This window comes from Arachis hypogaea, chromosome 12 (genome assembly GCF_003086295.3).
Source record: "Arachis hypogaea cultivar Tifrunner chromosome 12, arahy.Tifrunner.gnm2.J5K5, whole genome shotgun sequence".
In the NCBI taxonomy this organism is placed as follows: Eukaryota; Viridiplantae; Streptophyta; class Magnoliopsida; order Fabales; family Fabaceae; genus Arachis; species Arachis hypogaea.
In genome coordinates, this window is record NC_092047.1 from 93,229,739 (window position 1) to 93,255,789 (window position 26,051).

At 34.6% G+C, this 26,051-nt stretch overlaps 1 protein-coding gene, 1 non-coding gene and 1 pseudogene across 2 annotated transcripts; 1 reads left to right on the top strand and 2 right to left on the bottom strand.

Moving 5' to 3' along the window:
- Window positions 1-3,393: 3,393 nt before the first annotated feature.
- On the top strand, window positions 3,394-3,501 carry LOC112731823 (small nucleolar RNA R71). Its single transcript, XR_003167580.1, has one exon. It is a non-coding gene; the product is annotated as a small nucleolar RNA R71 (small nucleolar RNA).
- A 5,831-nt stretch (window positions 3,502-9,332) lies between these two features.
- Window positions 9,333-12,720, bottom strand: LOC112730268 (coproporphyrinogen-III oxidase 2, chloroplastic-like; annotated as a pseudogene).
- A 2,986-nt stretch (window positions 12,721-15,706) lies between these two features.
- LOC112727727 (3-ketoacyl CoA thiolase 1, peroxisomal) lies at window positions 15,707-20,376 on the bottom strand. Its single transcript, XM_025777610.3, has 14 exons — window positions 19,927-20,376; window positions 19,603-19,679; window positions 19,412-19,496; window positions 18,944-19,070; window positions 18,647-18,745; window positions 18,499-18,566; window positions 18,296-18,403; window positions 18,133-18,210; window positions 17,911-18,043; window positions 17,727-17,823; window positions 17,321-17,444; window positions 17,105-17,213; window positions 16,890-16,967; window positions 15,707-16,143 (listed from the first exon to the last, which is right to left on the bottom strand). The coding sequence occupies exons 1-14, from the start codon at window positions 20,029-20,031 to the stop codon at window positions 16,100-16,102; spliced, it is 1,332 nt and encodes a 443-aa protein (XP_025633395.1). The 5' UTR covers window positions 20,032-20,376; the 3' UTR covers window positions 15,707-16,099.
- Window positions 20,377-26,051: the final 5,675 nt, after the last annotated feature.

Below are 26,051 nucleotides of genomic sequence, written 5' to 3' on the forward strand. Positions count from 1 at the left end.
TGAAAGCTCCAGCTGAGTAACATAGATGGCAAATAAGATGAGAGAAAGCTAGCCTTGACAAGAGGGAGGTCTTTTCGGCTATTTTGTAGAGTTCAAGGGAGATGACTTCATGAACTTCTACTTCCTCTTCAATCATGATGCTATGAATCATGATGGCTCGATCCACAGTAACTTTAGATCGGTTGCTAGTGGGGATGATGGAGCGTTGGATGAACTTCAACCATCCTCTAGCCACAGGCTTGAGGTCCAGTCTTCTAAGTTGAACCGGTTTGCCTTTTGAGTCAATCTTCCATTGAGATCCTTCCACACATATGTCCATGAGGACTTGGTCCAACCTTTGATCAAAGTTGACCCTTCTAGTGTAGGGGCGTGCATCTCCTTGCATCATAGGCAAGTCAAACGCCAACCTCACATTTTCCGGACTAAAATCTAAGTATTTCCCCCGAACCATGGTGAGATAATTCTTTGGATTTGGGTTCTTACTTTGATCATGGTTCTTAGTGATCCATGCATTGGCATAGAACTCTTGAACCATTAGGATGCCGACTTGTTGGATGGGGTTTGTTAGAACTTCCCAACCTCTTCTTTGGATTTCACGTCGGATCTCCGGATACTCATTTCTCTTGAGCTTGAAAGGGACCTCAGGGATCACCTTCTTCTTGGCCACAACATCATAGAAGTGGTCTTGATGGGCTTTGGAGATGAATCTTTCCATCTCCCATGACTCAGAGGTGGAAGCTTTTGTCTTCCCTTTCCCTTTTCTAGAGGATTCTCCGGTCTTAGGTGCCATCAATGGTAATGAAAAAACAAAAAGCTTATGCTTTTACCACACCCAACTTAGAATATTGCTCGCCCTCGAGTAAGAGAAGAAAGAATAGATGAAGAAGACGAAGAAAATATGGAGGAGATGAGGGAGAGGTGTATTCGGCCAAGAAGGGGAAGAGAGGGTTGTGTTGTGTGAAGATGAGGAAGAATGGAGGGCTTTATATAGGGAGGGGAGGGGGGTTTAGTTTCGGCCATATAGGGTGGGTTTGTGTGGGAAATTGATTTTGAATTTTGAAGGTAGGTAGAGTTTATGAGGTAGCTAGGTTTATGGGGAAGAGTGGATGGATGTGAGTGGTGAAGTAGTGATAGGGAAGAGAGATTGAGGCGATTGGTGAAGAGTTTTGGGGAAGAGTGTTTATTGGGAAGAGAGGATGAACATTGAGAAGAGGGAAGAGAGTGAGTGGAGGTAGGTGGGGATCCTGTGGGGTCCACAGATGCTGAGTTGATCCTGTGGGGTCCACAGATTCTGAGGTGTCAAGGATTTGCATCCCTGCACCAATTAGGCATGTAAAATGCCTTTGCATGCAATTCTGGCATTTAAACGCCGAATTGATGCTTGTTCTGGGCGTTCAGCGCCCAGATACTTGTTTCTGGCGTTCAGCGCCAGCTCTTCCTCAGTGTGCATTTCTGGCGTTCAACGCCAGATGCATGCTCTGTTCTGGTGTTAAACGCCAGCCAGATGCTCCTTACTGGCGTTTAAACGCCAGTAAGATCCTCCTCCAGGGTGTGATTTTTCTTCTGCTGTTTTTGATTCCGTTTTTAATTTTTATATTTATTTTGTGACTCCACATGATCATGAACCTAATAAAACATGAAATAACAATAAAAATTAGATAAATAAAAGTTGGGTTGCCTCCCAACAAGCGCTTCTTTAATGTCAATAGCTTGACAGTGGGCTCTCATGGAGCCTCACAGATGTTCAGAGCATTGTTGAGACTTCCCAACACCAAACTTAGAGTTTGGTTGTGGCCTCCCAACACCAAACTTAGAGTTTGACTGTGGGGGCTCTGGTTGACTCTGTAGTGGGAGAAGCTTACTGTGCCTCTTTTCCATGTTTACAGAAGGATAACCTTGAGTTGTAAACACAAGGGAGTCCACATTCAATTGAAGGACTAATTCACCTCTGTTAACATCTATCACAGCTCTTGCTGTGGCTAGGAAGGATCTTCCAAGGATGATGGATTCATCCTCATCCTTCCCAGTATCTAGGATTATGAAATCAGCAGGGATGTAAAGGCCTTCAACCTTTACTAACATGTCCTCTACTTGTCCATAAGCCTGTTTTCTGGAATTGTCTGCCATCTCTAATGAGATTCTAGCAGCTTGCACCTCAAAGATTCCCAGTTTCTCCATTACAGAGAGTGGCATGAGGTTTATTCCTGACCCAAGGTCACATAGAGCCTTCTCAAAGGTCATGGTGCCTATGGTACAAGGTATTAGAAACTTTCCAGAATCCTGTTTCTTCTGAGGCAATCTCAGTTGATCCTATGCATTTAGTTCATTGGTGAACAGGGGAGGTTCATCTCCCCAAGTCTCATTACCAAATAAATTGGCATTCAGCTTCATGATTGCACCAAGGAACTTGGCAACTTGCTCTGCAGTAACATCCTCATTCTCTTCAGAAGAAGAATACTCATCAGAGCTCATGAAGGGCGTAAGGAGGTTCAATGGAATCTCTATAGTCTCTAGATGAGCCCCAGAGTCCTTTGGTTCCTCAGAGGGAAACTCCTTATTGATCACTGGAGGTCCCAGGAGGTCTTCCTCACTGGGATTCACGTCCTCCCCTTCCTCCTTGGATTCGGCCATGATGGTTATATCAATGGCCTTGCACTCTCCTTTTGGGTTTTCTTCTGTATTGCTTGGGAGAGTACTAGGAGGGATTTCAGTGATCCTTTTACTCAGCTGGCTCACTTGTGCTTCCAAATTTCTAATGGAGGACCTTGTTTCATTCATGAAACTCACAGTGGCCTTAGATAGATCAGAGACTAAGTTTGCTAAATTAGAGGTATTTTGTTCAGAGTTCTCTATCTGTTGCTGAGTGGATGATGGAAAATGCTTGCTATTGCTAAACCTGTTTCTTCCACCATTATTAAAGCCTTGTTGAGGCTTTTGTTGATCCTTCCATGAGAGATTTGGGTGATTTGTCCATGAGAGATTATAGATGTTTCCATATGGTTCACCCATGTAATTCACCTCTGCTATTGCAGGGTTTTCAGGATCATAAGCTTCTTCTTCAGCAGATGCCTCTTGAGTACTGTTGGATGCAGCTTGCATTCCATTCAGACTCTGAGAAATCATATTGACTTGCTGAGTCAATATTTTATTCTGAGCCAATATGGCATTCAGAGTATCAATTTTAAGAACTCCCTTCTTCTGAGGCGTCCCATTACTCACAGGATTCCTCTCAGAAGTATACATAAACTGGTTGTTAGCAACCATGTCAATAAGTTCTTGAGCTTCTGCAGGTGTTTTCTTTAGGTGAATGGATCCACCTGCAGAAGTATCCAATGACATCTTAGCTAATTCAGACAGACCATCATAGAATATATCCAGGATGGTCCATTCTGAAAGCATGTCACAAGGACACTTTTTGGTCAGTTCCTTGTATCTCTCCCAAGCTTCATAGAGGGATTCACCTTCTTTCTGCCTAAAGGTTTGAACATCCACTCTAAGCTTACTCAGCTTTTGAGGAGGAAAGAACTTGGCTAAGAAAGCCTTGACCAGCTTATCCCAAGAGTTCAGGCTATCCTTAGGTTGAGAGTCTAACCATATTCTAGCTCTATCTCTTACAACAAAAGGGAAAAGCATGAGCCTGTAGACTTCAGGATCTACTCCATTAGTCTTAACAGTGTCACATATTTGCAAGAATTCAGTTAAGAACTGAAAGGGATCTTCAGATGGAAGTCCATGAAACTTGCAGTTTTGTTGCATCAGAGAAACTAATTGAGGTTTAAGCTCAAAATTGTTTGCTCCAATGGCAGGGATGGAGATGCTTCTTCCATGTAAATTGAAATTAGGTGCAGTAAAGTCACCAAGCATCCTCCTTGCATTATTATTATTTTCGGCTGCCATCTCCTCTTCCTGTTCGAAAATTCCTGTAAGGTTGTCTCTGGATTGTTGTATTTTAGCTTCTCTGAGTTTCCTCTTCAGAGTCCTTTCAGGTTCAGGATCTGCTTCAACAAGAATGTTCTTGTCCTTGCTCCTGCTCATATGAAAAAGAAGGGAACAGAAAATCATAATAGGGATCCTCTTTGCCTCAGTAGAGAGAGGTTCCTTTGTGTGAGTAGAAGAAGAAAAGAGTGTAATGTAAAGAAGAGAAGAGGAAAAACTCAAACACAAAGAGGGAGGTAGTGTTCGAATTTTTGGGTGAAAGAGAAGTGTTAGTAGATGAATAAATAAATAGAAGGAGATGAGAAGAAGAAGTTTTCGAAAATAAATTTTGAAAAAGAGTTAATGATTTTCGAAAATTAAGATAAAATTAAAATTAAAATTAAAAATTGAAACAATTAATTAATTAAAAAGAATTTTTGAAAAAGAGGGAGGTATTTTCGAAAATTAGAGAGGGATAGTTAGTTAGGTAGTTTTGAAAGAGATAAGAAACAAACAAAAAGTTAATTAGTTAGTTGAAACAAATTTTGAAAATCAAATTTTAAAAGATAAGAAGATAAGAAGTTAGAAAAGATATTTGAAAATCAAATTTTTGAAAAAGATAAAATTTTGAAAAAGATATGATAGAAAGATATGATTAAAATTAGTTTTGAAAAAGATTTGAATTTTAAAATCAAAATTAATGACTTGACTCACAAGTAATCACAAGATGTGATTCTAGAACTTAAAGTTTGAATCTTTCTTAACAAGCAAGTAACAAACTTGAAATTTTTGAATCAAAACATTAATTTTTGATGATATTTTCGAAAATATGATATAAAATTAAGAAAAAGATTTTTGAAAAATATTTTTAAAATTTTCGAAAATAAAATAAAAAAATGAAAAAGATATGATTTTTGAAAAAGATTTTGAAAAAGATAAGATTTTTAAATTGAAAATTTGATTTGACTCATAAGAAACAATTGAATTTTAAAAATTTTTGAAAAAGTCAATCCAAATTTTCGAAATTTATGAAAGAAAAAAGGAAAGATATTTTTTTATTTTTGAATTTTTTTATGATGAAAGAGAAAAACATGAAAAAGACTCAATGCATGAAAATTTTGGATCAAAACATGTGATGCATGCAAGAACACCATGAATGTCAAGATGAACACCAAGAACACTTTGAATGTCAAGGTGAACATCAAGAACTTATTTTTGAAAAATTTTCAAGAAAAGAAAATATGCAAGACACCAAACTTAGAAATTTTTCATGTATAGACACTATGAATGCAAAAATGCATATGAAAAACAAGAAAAGACACAAAACAAGAAAATATGAAGATTAAACAAGAAGACTGGCCAAGAACAACTTGAAGATCATGAAGAACACTATGAATGCATGAATTTTCGAAAAATGCATAAAAATTTTTAGAAAAAATGCAATTGACACCAAACTTAAAAATTGACTCAAGACTCAAACAAACAACATAAAAACTTTTTGATTTTTATGATTTTATAAATTTTTTTTTTTGGATTTTTGTATATTTTTATTTTTTAAAAAATTATTTGAAGAAGAAAAATAAAGATTTCAAAATTTTTAATATGAATTCCAGGAATTTTGTGCTCTTTAGTCTAAAGCTCCAATCTGAGGGTTAGACATGGCTTAATAGCCAGCCAAGCTTTAGTATGCTATTACATGCATTGAAGTGATTAGTTGAATCCTCAGTCCAAAGGAATTTGGACATGGCTTTACAGCCAGCCAGGATTCAACAAATCATCATGAAACATTAGAATTCATTCTTAAAAATTCTGAAATGATTTTTTAAAACAAAAGAAAAAATATATATATATTTTTTTTTTTCGAATATTAATTGGGAAAAACGAAAAAAGAAGAAAATATTTTTGAAAAATTTTTGAAAACTTTTTGAAAATAAAATAAGAAGAAAATTACCCAATCTGAGCAACACAATGAATCGTCAGTTGTCCAAACTCGAACAATCCCCAGCAACGGCGCCAAAAACTTGGTATGCAAAATTGTTACTCTGAGGTTGTAAAATTTGTTGTTCGTTCTCTCCCTGGCAATGGCGCCAATAACTGGTGCACAATACCATGGTCCAAACATAACTTCACAACTTCGCACAACTAACCAGCAAGTGCACTGGGTCGTCCAAGTAATAAAACCTTACGTGAGTAAGGGTCGATCCCACGGAGATTGTTGGTATGAAGCAAGCTATGGTTACCTTGTAAATCTCAGTCAGGCGGATATAAAATGGTTATAGTATTTTCGAAAATAATAATAAATAAATAGAAAATAAAGATAGAATTACTTATGTATATCATTGGTGAGAATTTCAGATAAGCGTATAGAGATGCTTTCGTTCCTCTGACTCTCTGCTTTTCCGCTGTCTTCATCCAATCAGTCTTACCCCTTTCCATGGCAAGCTTTCTGTAAGGGCATCACCGTTGTCAATGGCTACATCCCGTCCTCTCTTGTGAAAATGGTCCAAATGCTCTGTCACGGCATGGCTAATTATCTGGAGGTTCTCGATCATACTGGAATAGGATTCACCCTCCTTTTGCGTCTGTCACTACGCCCAGCACTCGCGAGTTTGAAGTTCGTCACAGCCATCCCTTCTCAGATCCTACTCGGAATACCACAGACAAGGTTTAGACTTTCCGGATCTCAGGAATGGCCATCCATGGGTTCTAACTTATACCACGAAGATTCTAATATCTCAAACTCGGTCCTCTGTATTAGATATCTAAGAGATACTCATTCTAGCTTGTTGCATGTAGAACGGAAGTGTTTGTCAGGCACGCGTTCATAAGTGAGAATGATGATGAGCGTCACATAATCATCACATTCATCATGTTCTTGGGTGCGAATGGATATCTTAGAAGCGGAATAAGTTGAATTGAATATAAAACAGTAGTACTTTGCATTAAATCATGAGGAACAGCAGAGCTCCACACCTTAATCTATGGAGTGTAAAAACTCTACCGTTGAAAATACATAAGTGATGAAGGTCTAGGCATGGCCGAATGGCCAGCCCCATGATCTAAGAACTAGATGTCCCAAGATATCTAATACAATAGTAAAAAGTCCTATTTATACTAAACTAGTTACTAGGGTTTACAGAAGTAAGTAATTGATGCATAAATCCACTTTCGGGGCCCACTTGGTGTGTGCTTGGGCTGAGCTTGAAGTTTACACGTGCAGAGGCTTCTTTTGGAGTTGAACGCCAAGTTGTAACGTGTTTTTGGCATTCAACTATGATTCGTGACGTGTTTCTGGCGTTTAACTCCAGACTGTAGCGTAGAACTGGCTTTCAACGCCTTTTTGCGTCATCTAAACTCGAGCAAAGTATGGACTATTATATATTGCTGAAAAGCCCTAGATGTCTACTTTCCAACGCCGTTGAGAGCGAGCCATTTGGAGTTTTGTAGCTCCATAAAATCTACTTTGAGTGCAGGGAGGTCAGAATCCAACAGCATCAGCAGTCCTTCTTCAACCTCAAAATCTGATTTTTGCTCAAGTCCTTCAATTTCAGCCAGAAAATACCTGAAATCACAGAAAAACACACAAACTCATAATAAAGTCCAAAAATGTGAATTTAACATAAAAACTAATAAAAACATCCCTAAAAGTAACTAGATCCTACTAAAATCATACTAAAAACAATGCCAAAAAGCGTAAAAATTATCCGCTCATCAGTACCACGCTCCTACCCGAGAGTACATCCCATGTTCCACATCCGGGTTGGGTTACTCGACCCGCCCATCCTCTAGGATCAGCTAGCTCATGAGCGCTTATGTGGTTTTGGCCCACATCACACATATTCTCTTTAGTGTGCTGATGTACGTTATTGGGCCCCTTACCCCTAGGAGCAGCATCTTCATCAGTTAAATGTAATCCCATAACCGTCGATCTAATTATAGGAGCTTCCGTTGCTTTTTTCAAATTTACCGAAATTCCCGTATGCCATTCATCCAGTTCTTCGAGGGAAATGACCCTTTTATCCATTTCCTGTTCGTCTGCCAGTGCCACCTGTGTCAATATCTCCGCTGCCATGTCCCACCCCATCTTTAATGGTATGCCAAACTCCAACTCTGTGCTGCATTCCACTCTACTTGCCTCTCCTATCTGCTTCACATTGTTCAAACTAGCCACCACGGTCACTTGGTGGTTCCCATAGCCAACTAAACTCTTCTTAAGATATCTGGTATTAGCGGCATCTTCTGTAACATGTTTCGCCTTATCATCAAGCTATCTCCGATGCTTAGCCTCTTCCACAAAGATCTCTTTACCCCGCAATCGTATTCGGTCCATCTCTTGTATTGCTTTCAATGCCCCTCCCTTCGTAGTATACCTTATGAAGGCAAACAAGTGGATCCGTCCATTCTTCTGTTTACACAACAAATATATGTCGTTTATCCGCCCTGTCCACTTAAACAAGTGAAACAACTCTTTCTTCGAACTATCTTCCGGTAAATTGTCCACAAAAATTGTAAATGATTCTTTTTTTTCAAACATTGATACTCTTCTCGATTCCAAATCCGTGGATCTTTTTCATTTTGTAAGTGCCTAACTCTATCCCACCCTATGTTTCCCCACCCACTCGCCCTCTCTCTCGTTCTCTCCTACTCTCAGGAGTACCTTAGATCCACAAAAATTACGGACAAATTTAAAAGATATGAACACCAAAAGACTATACTATTGTCTAAAGTTCGTTATGAGTGGATACATTTAAGGTCGTAAGATTTTAAAACAATCTGTAAATATAATTTTATACTTTTTAAAATAAATTTTCAATTGAAATTATATGGCCGAAAAGTTACAGATGAGGACTTAATAAAAAAACTTTTTCACATTCCATGTTTCTAACCTACTATTACAACAACAGTATTGTGAAAATGATTTTAAAAGATATTCTGATCTAATAGATTGTCTCCTATTGACAGAATAAAATAATAAACTATTAATAAAAAACTCATGAAATCCGTCCTAATAACAGTTGAAATCGTGGTCGTGGCCGTGGACATGAACATGACAAATGGAATAATAGGATTCCTACTCATAATCAAAAATGGAATAAACATGAGAAGCATGCTCCGAATAATTTTTTTTTTTGAAGTAAAGGAGCTCAACACACAAAGTGGAGCATTAAAGCAAACCAGTACAACACACGAACTAGGTAACAACATCAAACTACTCAACTTACATGACAACCCCTAGTCATCTTCGGCACTGCCATCAACAACCATAGGGTTCACCACCAAGCCATTCATCAGCGAATTCAAAAGATCTGTTCAGAATTTCTTCCACACAAGATGCTTGGGTTTTGAAAATTCTACAATTCCTTTCTAGCCAAATTGTCCATATAACAGCACAGAATCCAATGAACCACCGCTTCCTCTCATCCTTTCGTACTGACCCATTCGTCCAACTTAGAAAGTGCTCCTTTAATGAACCTGGCACTGCCCAAAGCCTTCCAAGAGCGAACAGCCAAGCACTCCACACCTGCCAAGTGAGCTCACACTCGATAAACAAATGAAACGCAGTCTCCTCAGACTTACCGCATAACACACACAAATTATCATGCTGTGCTATAACGCCTAATCTACGTAGTCTATCCTTGGTATTCACCCTGCTGACCAGCACAAACCAAGCAAACAGCTCGATCCTTGGAGGTACAAATCCTCTCCAAATAGCACTAGTGAAACCATAGGTTGTGATGTCCTCCGGGAGGACCTCTGCTTGCAACACCTGCACAAAGGAGTTAGTGGAGAAAATACCAGATTTATCAAATTTCCATACCACACTATGAAAGCTCCGAATAATAATTTACAAAATATGAAAAATTTGTGCCATGATGTGGATTCAAATGAATAATTTATAACTAAGAGACTAACTCCTAATTAACTCAGCTAAGTTATATTTATAACTAATTCTATTTATTTAAAATTTTAAAATATAGTTACAATTTAAGACATCTATAACAAATATATTTATAACAATAATATTTTTATATTTTTTAATATTATTTTTATTTTTAATATATTTAAAAAAAATATTATTCGATTTTCTGTTGTAATGAACGTAATATTTAAAATAATAATAGACTTTAGTAAAAGATATTAGTTAGATTTTTAGTATTATCTAAATTTTTTTATGTTTCAAAAAGATAATTTAGTATTTAGACAAAATATTAATTTCTTTAAAATTGTTGAGTGGTATCCATCTAATCGAATAATGCATCAACTTGGGTGGTCTCAATGCGCCTGAAAATCTTGTGGACCTCAAAGATAACCACAATAGAAATTTAAGGGGCCTAATTATGAAAATTGGATTGACATTCTTTCTAATCAGATTGAGGCTTGGGTCCATCAAGAAAAATTATTGATAGAGGAGGAGCTTATTACTTATGACTACGAACCTTCTATCATATATACGAATTACGAAGTGGCGTATCATCAACACGAGCCGCACAGTTTTTTTTACACACTTGCACGACCAAAGCCTTGATCAAATACTTGAACTATGGTAACATTTTAACTGTGTATCTAAACCAGCAGATTTTACTCGTGTTCTATCTGCATAATCAATAGAGAAAAGGATAAATTAGTCTCTAACTTTTTAACTTGTGGATATTTTTATCTTTAACCATTAGAAAATGCTTTTAAGTCCCTGACATCTCTAAAAATTAGATGGATCAGTCCTTCTGTCCATAAGTCACCGTCAGACCCAACGGAAAAGGCTGACCTAGCTCCCCCTCTGCTTACCTGGCTTAACGGCGTTCTCACATGGCACGTTAGTGGGATGGAGCTTTTGAAAAAGGGACACATAAGTCCCTGTCACTCAAAACGACGTCGTTTTGTGTGCTGCCCCTTATATACACTCTCATCCATTTTCTTGTGTACAATGCCTATTACACCCACAGAGCTTTTACAGAATTACATTAAACCCTAAAGAAGACCAAAGATCAAACCCAGAAATACTCTGTTTCTCCCTCCAAAAAAATCACCATCCAAACTGAGAAGGTTCCGGTGTGCATTTGCTGTCGAAGAGGGAGAACCATATACTCTGTTTCTCGTCTTCTTTATAGAGATTTCCTTCGTCATCAGTGATTCTTTCAGTTTTATTCCTTCTTTGTTGAGATGCCTGCTGATGAAAAAATCGAGTGTTTTTGTTCTCCGCTTTCAACAAATTCGCACGAGATCTTTGGGCCCATTTAATATCTTCTTGATAGAAGAGTTCGTCTAAGTCTGCCTGTGCCCTTTTCAAATTCAGAATTGTTTCTTCAATTTGTGAGTGAGATATAAGTTGTCATATGAGTTCTTGTTTTCCTTTATTTGTTTCAGAAGCTCCCCAAATTTCTCTTTTCTCCATTCTTGCAATGCTTTGCTGCACTTTTCTAGTTTCTCTTCAATCTGATCATAGTTCACAGTCCAACTTCTTTTGATAATCTCTTTGCATTCAGAGTCTCTAAGCCACATTCTTCGAATCTGAAAATATATGGCCTCTTCAAATTTAAGCTCTCCCCATGAACATCGATTAGGATTGGACAATGGTCTGATCTGTATCTTTGAAAATGCTTTACCACTTCTTCTAGGAATGCTTTCTTCCAATTTATTATTGCCACTGCTCTATCTAGCCTTTCTTGAATATTTGCTTCCCCAACCTGATTGTTAGACCAAGTGTAAGCATATCCTACAAAGCCTAAATCTAATAATTGATTCACTTGAAGAGATTCCCATTTACCTGAGTATAAGTCATTGGCAGCCCTCCAAGTTGCTCTTGTTTCAACAACAATAAGCTCACTCTTTTTTCTTTTAACCTACTAAAGAAGGTTGTTTTAGATGCCTTATTTACGAAAAGAAACTAGCTATAGGAATCAGATTCAGGATCCAACACTTCAAATCTATCTATAAAAAAAACATAAGAAGCAATACATGAATGTGAAGTGCCATTTTAAAACACCAGAACTATGGTTCATTAGTGTTTTACTTGACTTGTTGTCTCCCTAAAATTCTAAATCTAAATCACAAAAATGTCATGAACTAATATTTTTGCATTGAGAATATACCGAATGGAAGTGTTTAACATCCTCCTCAAAAATGTAAGCAGGAGTCAAGTCAGTCCCCCCCTAACCACCACTGCCTAGGTGCTCCGGGAGCATCTGTAGAATGCAACAGGGTTACACAGTCAGTAGCAACAAATTTATGCAGATACTTATTTGCAAGACAATAACCTTAGAAATTGGCATAAGTAAGATTTTGAGCTATATAACAGATAACAGTAGTAATAATGGTATGAGAAACAGCTCCGAAATAAGGATGGAAAATCATAATCTGCAAGGTTGGGGCAAATGGGTTCTTCGGATGCAAAACCTGAAAAAGGTTGATGTCATTTCCCATTCCATCTGAAATCGAAAAGAATTGAATGGGGGAAACACTTACGGAGCTGATTCCAGTGACGAAGAACGGGATAGGACCAGCCTTCTGGTCAGGAGAAGCGGCAGCTTTTGCAGCGCGTTAAGCTTCTGGTGGCATGATGTCGTAAACAACGGAGACATTAACTCCAGCCTTCTCCCAAATGGCCCCGTCCTGGAGAACCCTGCTGATGCCGCCACCGCCGCCGGGCTTGGACCAAACATCCTCCTTGAAGTTGGCCCCGCCGTCGGCGGCCTCAAGGGCGGTGCAGACGGGGTCCTAAGCTTCTCTAATCATCTTCTCGAAGCGGGCCCTTACAGAAGAGGAGGAGGAAGAAAAATGGCCATTTAGGGCCAAACGGAAAACGACATAGTTTTAGGGTTGAGGGACTTATTTATCCAATTTTTGAAACTATCCTGTTGACTCATTAGTCCACGTGTGTATCTATGACGCCAAGTCATCAGAACGGGAGCCACGTCAGACTTTTTCGTTGAGTCTGACGGAGGCATTTGGACGGAGGGACTCATCCATCTAATTTTTGTGAAGGTCAGGGATTTAAAAGTATTTTTCAATGGTCAGGGAAAAAATATCCCCGAGTTAAAAGGTCAGGGACTTATTTATCCCTTAACCTAATGGATATTTAATTTTATGCCATCTAACTACCATCACCATCAAAATAGATCTCAACAATATTTTTATACACAACATTCAAGAGCTTTCATAAATAGTGGCTACCTTCGAAGACATGTTACCAACGATTGATTAGATTTCATATTTGATGTTGTATGACAATCTGTTGTCATAAGGGCATTTGTTGGGAATAATACACCATTCCCCCTTGAGAAAATACCTTTCACAGAGAAATAAAATAGACACAATCACAACATAAGAATTTAACGTGAAAAACCCGAATTACTGGAGAAAAAAACCACGGCCGTTGTCAAATGACAACCAGAGAATATCACTATGTGAAAATTGTTACAACACATAGACTTCTTTCTCTCTAACACCGGCACCCCAGTACACCCACACTCTCAAAGCAAATATTTAGCTACACCTCACAACATTCTCTAATCAAGGAGTATAGAGGAAAAGAAAAGTCAGATACAAGCTTTAAGTGTTTCCGACTGGTGCAAAAAATATGGAGAACTTAGCCTCATATTTATAGCCTAGGTCACCCACTCCATTTGCTATCCTAAGCAATGTGGGACTAATTCAACCAAATCCTAACAATCTCCACCTTGATTGAAATAGTCACACATCTTCAACTTTCATAGTCAACACCGACAATTCTTTGCTGCCATTGTCTATACCGACAATCATAGTTCAGAGAACTATCATACTCCACCATGAAAGTATACTCACTTGGAATTAGACCACTCCAAGCATTTCGCCTTGGTACAGATCGAAACCTTGCTGAAAATTCATGGTGCAACTTCCAAATTGGCTTCTCCTAGAAGTTCTTCAGCCATCGACATAACTCCGCCACACACCTTGCATCTCAACACCAACCAATGCCCGTGTGCAATTGTGGACCCGATTGCCACAACTTATCCTTATCCATGGCAGTGCGGCAATACCATGAGGATACTTCTTATCTTCTAGAGAACATCATCTTTCATACCAGAGATCTTCTCCTTCAACGCCTTGTGCAAACCTGATTGTATCAACACATCCTTGACTTGTATTTGCCACAAGCCAAAATTAATTCTTCCATCAAATTTCTCTATTTCAAGCTTCACAGCACTTGAATATCCTGACATTGTTGCAACCGTATACTGGAATAGTATAACTCAACTGTAGACCGTACACTAGGAAGGGTCCCCAGGAAAGAGAGGTGGGTCACAACGGACACACTTAAATACCAAGTCTTTCCTTAGCCAGAACATTTCCAAACTGCACTCTCACAGTGTCACACTGCCTTCCAGCAACAACAACAGCAACCAAAGATCAACCTCAAGCCACAGGACAAAATTCTTTTCTGATGTGGAAGGTCAGACTAGGATGCAACCACAGAGCATACTAAGAATAAATCCCACCGAACCGAAGCTCTGATACCACATGTTGGGAATAATACACTATTCCCCCTTGAGAAAATACCTTTCACAGAGAAATAAAATAGACACAATCACAACACAAGAATTTAACGTGGAAAACCCCAATTACTGGAGAAAAAAACCACGGCCGTTGTCAAATGACAACCAGAGAATATCACTATGTGAAAATTGTTACAACACATAGACTTCTTTCTCTCTAACACTGGCACCCCAGTACACCCACACTCTCAAAGCAAATATTTAACTACACCTCACAACATTCTCTAATCAAGGAGTATAGAGGAAAAGAAAAGTCAGATACAAGTTTTAAGTGTTTCCGACTGGTGCAAAAAATATGGAGAACTTAGCCTCATATTTATAGCCTAGGCCACCCACTCCATTTGCTATCCTAAGCAATGTGGGACTAATTCAACCAAATCCTAACAGCATTCTCTTTGAGCCGCTCTAACTTTTGATTTCATTATAGAGAATGATCTTATAAAAGTCGATTAGATTTAGATTTTAATCGTAGCTTGCAAAACTTATTTGAGGACGACGATAATATTTACAAACTTTAAATATAGAAATACATTTTGGATATTTCATATTTTTTAATTATTGTTGAAATAAGTGAGTAATTTTAGATTTAATAAATATATAATTAAAAATATTGTATAAATAAAATTATAGAGGTTAAGTTATTAAAAATAACTTAATGTTAGTATTTTATATAGAGTATGTTCTTAATGTTAATAACTATTATGTATCCTTACTCTACATTAATGCTCACGAAAACGATCTTTAGGTGCAAAACACTGATTAACAATGATAAGTATGAATTTCCATATTTCCACTTTGTACATTCATTTACTAACCCACATACCATTCACGCTTCTCTATGCCATAAAAAACTTCAAGATTCTCTTTTTAGCAGACTGAATGTCGTATGCTAAATTGCTACTGCTACTTATCTATATGTACTCTTTAACATTAAAATTAAAAAAATTAACAAATACTAATATAAATTTTTATTTTAATAAAAGATCTAATTTTATCTTTTTATTAATTGAGAATTCCAATTTTTCAACAGTGAAGCATTACTTCCATGTGGTTTATAAAAAGGACTTGTGATTAGATCTGTCTATTTGTGCATATCTTATCGCTCCTTAGTTGTCAATTACAAATAAATTTCAAATTACATTATTTAACGAATAATTGTCTCTAATAAAGATCATTTGTCTTTTAAATTGATATATATATATATATATATATATATATATATATATATATTACTCGTATCCTTTTATTAAAAAGAACAAAAGAAAACAAAACAAGTATAATATTTGCATTTTTATTAATGGTAATACTTGAAAGAGAAAGGTTGGAAACTAACTCTTTCAAACCAACATTTAGCCAACTTTTCTACCGTCTCTCACTCTCTCTTTCCCTTCCTCTTTTGTTGGCTTGAATAAAAAATAAACTAAAAATAAAAATAAAAAGCGTTTTAAGCTAGGACACAATTTCAACATTACAGTTATATGGCCGTGACAAATCAAAGGGCATATTTATTTAATTATTTTTGCCATAACAAATTCCATTCTCTTTTACTCTTTTTCTCTCCCGTGTTTTAACCTTCCGATCATAACCTAATTCAAAATGACAACACTTCAAATCATGTAATATCAAGAACATAATGACTAAACTTGCACAAATCTTCAATACTCCCTTTCAAATACAGCAGCAGCTCCCATACCTGACCCTGAAATTGTGCACATTTCAATGATGTTAGTGTGTCACCAAGCAAGGACATGAAACCATCTTAAACTCACACAAGCATGTAGCAATAATTTGTTTGTTTTCTTCTCTTAGTTTGCATTTAAAATTGTGTAAATTGCATGGACCTAATTGCGGCTATAATCACCTCACATAACAGATTTCAGTGTTATTTACCTTTAAAATGTCTTGGGACAAATAGAAGACAAGCAATGAACTTCCAGAGACACATTGAAGTTCAAACACAAATATTGGAAAAGACATGTTTTATTCTGCTTCCTATCTTCACCAATCCAAAAACAACCTTTTTCAAGAGATAAATAAATATGCTGTCTAATTTACCACACTGCCTCTGTTTGGAACAAAGACAGGCATAAGATATGAACATTCTTTCAACCAACAAATATATAACCATTCCTGTACCTCTCTACTTGACAGCTCAAACGTTTTATGACATGTAGCAGCTATACATAAGCTAGACTAACAAAGTGCAACACAGCAACAGCATACAACAGCCGCTTTCAAATTTGACCATTTCGCCAAATGTACCTTGAATGAATTTCCACAACTAACCTACCATCATTAATGATATAGTTCTCATCGAAAACGAATTTTCTGTTCAGGTGACTTGAAACAATAGAACTGATCTATATGTTTATATTTTTTCTCCTAAGTGGTCAACAGGTTCTCTAGCATTTGAGTTGAAGAAAGAAAGCCAATAGAAGAACTCACCTATGCACATTGAGATTACACCAAATCGATTGCCACGACGCTTCATCTCATTCAATAGAGTTGCAACACAGCGTGCACCTGGCACAAAATGGTAGCATGAGTAAACACGCCAATTCCAAGAATATCAAAGACAGCATCAGCTGACAAATGTTCAATAAATTTAACCTATCGACTGTAAATTTGAGGAGGCTTCTATAAAAGTATCTCATTGTTACCTGTAGCGCCCAAAGGATGACCTAGAGCAATAGCACCACCATTTACATTGACCTTGTTACGATCAAGTCCCAATTTCTTGCAGGAATAAACAAACTGAGATGCAAATGCCTGCGTAACATTATATTTCTCAGTATACGATTCATTAACATTGAATTGCTTAAATGTAAAAGAAATAGTTCTTCTAGGTTAGCATTTTCAACTGGTAAAACCAGTACCTCATTGATTTCAAACAAGTCAATGTCACGAAGTTCAAGACCAGCAGATTTCACTGCAGCTGGAATAGCAAATGCCGGGCCAACTCCCATAACAGCAGGGTCTACTCCAACAGCAGCAAAACTCCTACAATAATTGAATATAGGATGCTAAGAAAATTAAATACAATTATACTCATTTGTGAAATGAATACTTCAAGTAACCTATCTAGTAGACATCTTTGGAATTAAATGAGCAGAATCAAATTAAGAGCTTAAAATGCTGCTTCTATATATTAATGTGGAATTCAGATATTATAAAACCTGCACTATAGGGAAACAATATATGCTGAACTGTTTCAAGATCCTCATATTTGACTTGTAATACCACTAATAACAAAATTACTTGTTCTGCGTGATTATTGTGTACCTGAAGGTTCCAATAATCGGAAGCCCCTTTTGCACGGCTACTCTTCTCTTCATGAGGAGAACTGCTGCGGCACCATCACTAACTTGGCTAGCATTACCTGAAATTAAAAATAAGAACTGAGAACAAAAATGTGAAAAGAAATTTAAACTGTAACAAACTTAACATTAACAGATTTCTTCAGCACCTGCTGTTGTTGAACCATCTTTCTGGAATGCAGGCTTTAGCTTTGCTAGATCCATCAAATTTGAGTTAGGCCGGATACCATCATCAGCCGAAACTATAATTTTCTTCTCCTCTCCGGTTTTTGGATCCACAATCTACAGAAAAAACCATTAATAGTTTAGTACAATAGTACTATAACATTTCAAAATCTGCAATGAAGCTTACATTGGAAGTTGGCACTTACCTTGGTAGAAACTGGTATAATTTCATCTTTGAATTTACCAGATTCTCTTGCAGCTGCAGCACGCTTGTGAGACTCAACCTAATTACGGAAATTAAAGGTGTTTGTACATTAAGTTAATCTTCTGAAAGATTCTAAGCATATTAAATACAGTTCTCATACTCACAGCTGCCTCATCTTGCTCCTGCCTTGTCACGCCATAACGCTTTGCAACATTCTCAGAAGTGATTCCCATTGGAAGAAGACAATCACGGGCTTGTTTAAATGTGTCTAGCTGTTAGAACAATAAAAAAGAAAATAAAAAACTGAATAAACTATGTTTCAAAGGGCAAACAAAATATGAATTTGAAAAACACAACTCCACTATACCTTTGGGTTGCCAGTGCGAATCGTTGAAATGTTATCCTGTGACATACTCTCCAATCCAGCTCCGATGCCTGTGTCAATCACAGGACAATTAGGCCGTAAACCGAAAAAACCATCACATTCATTTCATACAGTCTGGATTCATTCTTACCAATATCATAAACCCCGGCTCTTATATAAGTGGCAACATCAGCAACAGCTTGAAGTCCTGATGAACATTGTCTATTCACTGTTCGAAGAGGTACCACCTCTGATTGAAAATCGAACGGAATGAGTCATATATCGGAAATTAAACTAAAATACTTACTAAATTCAAGCATTAGTTAAATCACATAGAAGTCAACTACATTCAGTGAAGTCAGTAAGAAACTTCATATGAATCATCATCCTTTTCCATCAGTTCTTATGGCTAAGCTAAAACTAACACAATCAGTTCTCAGAAACATACCGGGGAAACCTGCATAAAAGGCTGCCATTCTGCACTCAATTGCTCTCTCTGATCCGGGTCCGAGTACTGTACCAACTACTATATCTCCTACTTCAATTGGGTCAACATTTGTTTTCTCTATTACAGCCTACATGGAAACCACAAATAAGAACTTATATCAAACCAAAAGTACTACCAAAATGAATCTCGAGATCATTTTGAACCAAACCATTTCGAGATAGATAATTTCAATTCATTAACCATTATAAATGTTCACTAAGGGTACGTTTGGTTGGGGACAAAAAAATGATGGAATTTTTCATGGATAAGTTCCATGTATAGTTTTACACACAAAATTCATCCATGAAAATGTACACCCAATTTTTACATCCAGGCAACAACCAAACATACCCCTAAATTGTTTTCATTTTCCTACTCGAAAATGTTTGTTTCATTATTTTCCTTATTTGAAAAGATTCTAGGTTTCACCTTCAAAACTGAGGCAAGTAGATCATCCGGAAGGGTATCCTTGAAGCCGCCACGCTTTGCTTTGCAAATGGCAGTTCGGTATGCACTGGCATTCAAGTGAAACTCAAGTCAAAAAGTTTAACAATCCCATCAATAAAATTATTATATCAGGAGTGAAAAATACAAAAAAGATTGGGATTCATAATTCTTACGCTACAATCACCACATCATCATCTCTAGGTACACCTGGTTGCCCAAAAGCATAATTCCCAGCAGCACATATTGAAGCCTAACATGAAAAAATGGGTATGGGAGTTATGTTAGTTAACTATATATTACTATGAAAATATGAACAATATACACATATAGTTTAATTCAAATTACATTTTTAAAATTTTAAGATCAAATATGCTTTCTCAGACAGAAACAAATAACCAAAAATTCAAAAATCATTCATTACATGCAAAAGACACAACGCTAAACAAAATAAAATATTGAAGTGAAAGAATTATATATTCATTTAGACATAAGCTTACAGTGAGATCAGTTGATTGATTGTGTTGAATTGAAAACGATGAGTTCGTGGAACTGGGTTGAAGATGTTCAAGCAGCACCTTCTGCCTTTGAATAGCTTTCTCCATTCTTCACTATTTTTTTTTTTTTTTTGCTTTTTCTTCCTTTTTTTTTGGCCTCTGTTCTGTGTTAATGAATAATGAATAATGAGGTTGAACAAAGAGAAGTTAGGAAAAGGAAACAATTTATATTAGTAAGAAATTACAAAAAAGGGAGAAAAAGCAAGGAAAGTGACTAATCAATTTCTCTCAACAAACGTATCCAATTTCCGAACAATAAAATAAAATAAAAGAAACATGCAGAAAGAACATTGACTCGCTTGAGGTCGTCCACCTCCCCAACTTGGCACTATAAGTTCTGTTCACACTTCTTTGGGGTAAATAAAGAATAATAAATAAAATAAAAAATCACACGTTTTGCACGAAAAGGATTGTCCCTTCTTATAGGATCTCTTTCCTACCAAATACTCCGTCTAATTTATGTCTAACTGATCATTAATTTTTTTTTTAAGTTTATTAAATAAAATAGGTTTTTTCAACATATGGTTCATTTTTTTCTATATTATAAATCTTTGTGTGATATTCAGTGATATTGCGTTTTTTTAATTTTACTATGTACAAAACGTCAACAATGTATTGTATGTTAATTATTTTTTTAATTGACGCAAAAAAAAATGTCAGTAATGTTTTGTTTAAAAATTAAAAGCATATTTTTAAAATATTTTTCGGTAAAAACGTCGTTGATGTACTGCAAAAAAAAGTAAAAACGTGAATGATATTTTGTAAAAATGGCTGCGATATTTTGTGCTAAGAGGAATAAAAAAATATAAAATTAACTATAAAAAAAGTGTTAGATTGTGCTAAAACGTAAAAATAGAGTATAAGAGTTTTGTTCTACATAAAAATAGAGTAAGAGTTTTGTTTTAGAGAATATTCTCAATTTAGAGAGTCAAAAACGTTTGTGAATGAGTGTGATGAGTGTATAAAATAGAGGGTTATATTAGTTTAAAAATATACTACAATAATTAGATTTACCTCCTACATATGAAGACATAAGCTTTTTATGTAAAAATTTATGTATTATTGTTGATTTGTTATTTCTCTTTTAATAACATATAAAAGATTTAAGAGTATATTTTTTCAAAGTGTAGATCATCAAAGACAAAAGAAAGTTATAAATATTTTGTACAAAGAACATGTACTAGTATTTGATAGTTTCGACCAATTTCAAATAATGCATGTGACTGATAAAACTAATGTACAAAAGATATTTTTTATCTATCATCAATAACAAAGATCAAACATTAATAATAATCAACTATTTAATACATAAATAATCTTATTTTTGAAAATAATTATTTTAAATAATACTAACACTAAGTCACTAACAATAATTAATTTACTAGAACTAACCTTAAGAGTAACACACACCTATACTAATGCCCGTACTACTACTAACAATTAATTAACTTACTATTAACAACAAAATTAACAACAAAACCTTACACTATTTTTTAAAAAATGTTTTCACACTTTCAGTGAAAATAAAAAAATAAAAGCAATAACCAACGCATACAAGTATTTTACCTGAATGATTTTAGGGTTAATACTCAAATTCGTCCCTAAAAGATCACGCGATCTTCATTTTCATCCTCGAATGATTTTTTTAATCAAATTATTCCCTTAAAGATAAAATGTAAGTCAAATTAGTCCTTCTGTCAGTGATATTGCGTTTTTTTAATTTTACTATGTACAAAACGTCAACAATGTATTGTATGTTAATTATTTTTTTAATTGACGCAAAAAAGAATCTCAGTGATATTTTGTTTGAAGGCATAGTTTTAAAATATTTTTCAGTAAAAACGTTGTTAACGTACTGCAAAAAAAAGTAAAAACATAAATGACGTTTTGTAAAAATGGCAGCGATATTTTGTGCTAAAAGAAATAAAAAAATATAAAATTAATTATAAAAAAAATGTTAGATTGTGCTAAAACGTAAAAATAGAGTATGAGAATTTTGTGCTACATAGAAATAGAGTAATGAGAGTTTTGTTCTACAAAATATTCTCAATTTAGAGAATGAAAAAAGTTTGTGAGTGAGTGTGATAAGTGTATAAAATGGAGGGTTATATTCGTTTAAAAATATACTACAATGATTAGATTTTACCTCCTACATATAAAGGCATAAGCTTTTTATGTAAAAATCCATGTATTATTGTTGATTTATTGTTCCTCTTTTAATAACATATAAAAAATTTAAAAGTATATTTTTTTAAAGTGTAGATCATCAAAGGCAAAAGAAAATCATAAATATTTTGTACAGATAGTATGTACTAGTATTTAATAGTTTCGGTCAATTTCAAATAATGCATGTGACTGAATAAACTAGTGTACAAAGAATATTTTTTATCTATCACCAATAATAAAGATCAAACATTAATAATAATCAACTATTTAATACATAAATAATCTTATTTTTGAAAAGAATTATTTTAAATAACACTAATACTAAGTCACTAACAATAATTAATTTACTAGAACTAACCCTAACACTAACACACACCTATACTAATGCCCTAACAATTAATTAACTTACTATTAACAACAAAATTAACAACAAAACCTTACACTATTTTTTAAAAAATGTTTTCACACTTTCAGTAAAAAAAATAAAAATAAAAACAATAACTAACGCATACAAGTATTTATCTGAATGGCTTTGGTTAGTTGTAGTGACTGATGAGTATGGTGCTGCCATTTTATTTATTTTTGGCAAATTTATTTGTTTTGGTGGGATAAAAATAACAATAATAGAAGAGAGTCGTTTTGTAGAGTTAAAAAGAGAAGAAGAAGAAATGAAAAAGAGAATATAGTTGTTAGGGTGAAAAAATTTCACACTAAAAAGAGAGAATCCGTCAATCACGTGTTAGCCATGCACAGAAAATATCATTGACGTTTTGTGCAAATTGACGTTTTATGCAAAATGTCGCCGACGTTTTGTCGAAGACGATAATGACGTGGATGAAAAAACAGCAATGACGTTTTTCTGTAGTTATCAAAAATTTTCACAACGGCATTAAACACAATTTTTTGGCTATTTTAATAGATTACACTAATTTCGATCCAATATTAATAAAAGAAAAAATCTCCCAACATATCTGTCAGTTTTATATATATATATATATATATATATATATATATATATACACGCATTTCAGCATATGTGAAAATTTTTTGTTTTATTTTCCATACTAGGTTAAATATAATTAATAATAAAACATTTGTATTATTTCTTTTGTTTTAATTAATTGCCTAGTTTGAAAATAAAGTGAATTTGGGTTTGACGTGAAATTTAAATATCTTTAGGTGAGAGTTCTGATTTATTTGTCGAAACGATTGTTTATCCGATGTACTCATATAGACTGCAGTGAGATATCTACAAGGGACTCTAATATCTGAATCAGCAAAGGTTTTAAGCAGATTTTATATGAGATTAGATTTTAAAAAAATATTCTAGTATTGAAATATTTACCATAGAATAGACTTAGTTATTTCTTAAAGATGACTTGGTTATTCCTTTAGGTAGCATTTGTTTTTAAAAATTGGAATTGAGACTAAAAGACTGGGATTCATTACTATATTTGGTGGTTAAATATTAGAATTAAAATATCAGTCTCAAGACATAAAATTTCAATCTCTTTAATATTTTTAAAAAGTGGAGATATAAGAGACTAAAATTTTAATAATATTTTTTTTTCAAAAATATTCTTATTTAAATTTTCAAATTCCAAATCTATCCCTTAATCTCCATATTTATATTAAATTAAATATAATACTAAGACATAACTCAATTTAGTATATTTTATATTAAATATAATACAAAGACTTAATTTAATTTCTGTCTTTTCATCTTAATCTCTCTTCCATATATAATCTTAAAAGAGTAAAAATTACCCCATATTAGAATTAGTTATCCACTAAGGTGATAATCGAAATAGCAAAAAAACATTCAACTTGCTCTCCAGGTTGAATATAAACTATAAATACCCATATACAAGTAAGTCTAACATATGTGAATAAGACCAGCCATACGTATTAGTTTTGCTACTATTGGAGCAACTTTTCCTAACCCAATCTCATGTAAGACTCGTTCCTTAATGAAATTGTAGGTTAGACTCATATTAATACCCCAGGTATAAGAAAAAGTATAAGAAATCAATTCTCTAATCAGCCAATTTGAATAATTCAATTAATTATAATAATTTTAATTTATTAATTTAAACCATTCTCATTAATGATTATTTTAAAAAAAATTAGATTTATAATTAACGGTCTAATTGAAACATGATTCACGGACCTATTAGGACTCTTCTTTTCACATATTAAGTATGTTATTGTGCTTGATTCATTCTGCCGACGTTCTCAACAACGTGAATACCAAATCCCACCTCCCCTGTGTTACGTTGTTCCTGCCACCTTTTGCGTTACTGTTAATGATCGGGGTTCTATTGTTGTTCATTACTTGATTATGTTCCGCTGCAAAAATCAGCATGCCGCGTGACCACCGAATGTCCACCTCCGCCGTGCTCCGCCGTTCTTGCCGCCATTAGCGTTATCGTTTGTCATCGGGATGCCATTGTTGTTCATTGCTTAATCACCTTCTGCTGCAAGGACCACCACGCAGCTGCATCTTTGACCGAAGTTGTTCGTGGTGGTTAGAGAGTTCTTCCCGCCGAGCTGTTGTACACAAAGAAGTCGATGTTGCAGTGTACGACTTCCGATAGAAAGCATTCGTCCATGGAGCAATCAATTTTGGGATGTGGATTGAATAGCCCGTTGGTTGATGCGAGTGATAATAATTCAATGGAAGGTAATGAACATTTGAGTGTGAAGTTACAATTCAATTTGTTTTCAAGGTATGATGTGGGAGAAAGAAGATGCTGTTTCAATTTTTTTTTTTTTCAATACAAGTGGATTGTATTTGGTTAATCTGGTGTGAATGTTTTTTTTTTTTTTTTTGGATACTAAGTGGATGTTTTTTCTCCATTTAATTAGATGTTTCTGTAATGGTATGTTGTTATTTGAGTGTCTAATGAGGAGGTTTTTCTGTAACTCTTACTAATGAATGCTTTTTTTTTTGTTTTATTTTAGTTAATGCGTTTTTTTATTTTTTATTTAGGATTTGGAAGATTTTTTTTATTAGTTTTGGATGATTTTTTTTTATGTTTTGTATGTTTTTTTCTTTAGGATTTGGATGATTCTTTTTCTTATGTTTTGTTTGTTTTTTTCTTAGGATTTATTTGAATGATTCTTTATCTTATATTTTGGAATTTTTTCTAGAATTTGGACATTTTTTTAGAAAAAAAAATTAAAATTTACGTAATAAATGGTAAAAGATAAATTAGAGTAAGAAGAGATAATTAATAATCATTAATTTTATATCTTTTAAAAATTAAAATTTAAATAATTATTAATTAATAATAATTAATTAGTATGAAATACAATTCAAAAATTTTTGTTGACTTATTATTGACTATGCTATTGTTGATTCTCTAGCGAAATTGCATATATAAATACTATCTATTTTAGTAAATTAATGTAACAAATTTTTTAGTCACCCCTTATTAGAATATAATCCAATGACCTTCTATAATAATGCCAAGCTACTAAAAGAGAATAAGTAGATCAATATTTACACCGAGGAATTAATCAATTAATTCAAGGATAATTTTATAATTTTTGTAACTTCAATATATTTCAATCATTTTTTTAATCCAAGTAAAGAGAAGTGGTCAGTTGATTAAAAATGAAGAGATTTCAATTTATTTATGATTTATAAAACAAAATGTTTTAATTAACATACAATAATTATAAATGTTACATCAATTTTTATCTTTTTTAGTTAAATACATAATGTTCTTACCAGCTTGAGCCGAGGTATAAGTCGTCCTTCTGGTAAGGTCGGCAAACTCCTAAGGCGCGATCCAAACTTCGTCGGCCGAAGAAGAGTGGGAAAGGTGGGTACCTGCAAAGGCACTCCGATGCTCAAGTCAATAAGAGAATATGTATGAAGACTTTTTCTTAGAGAG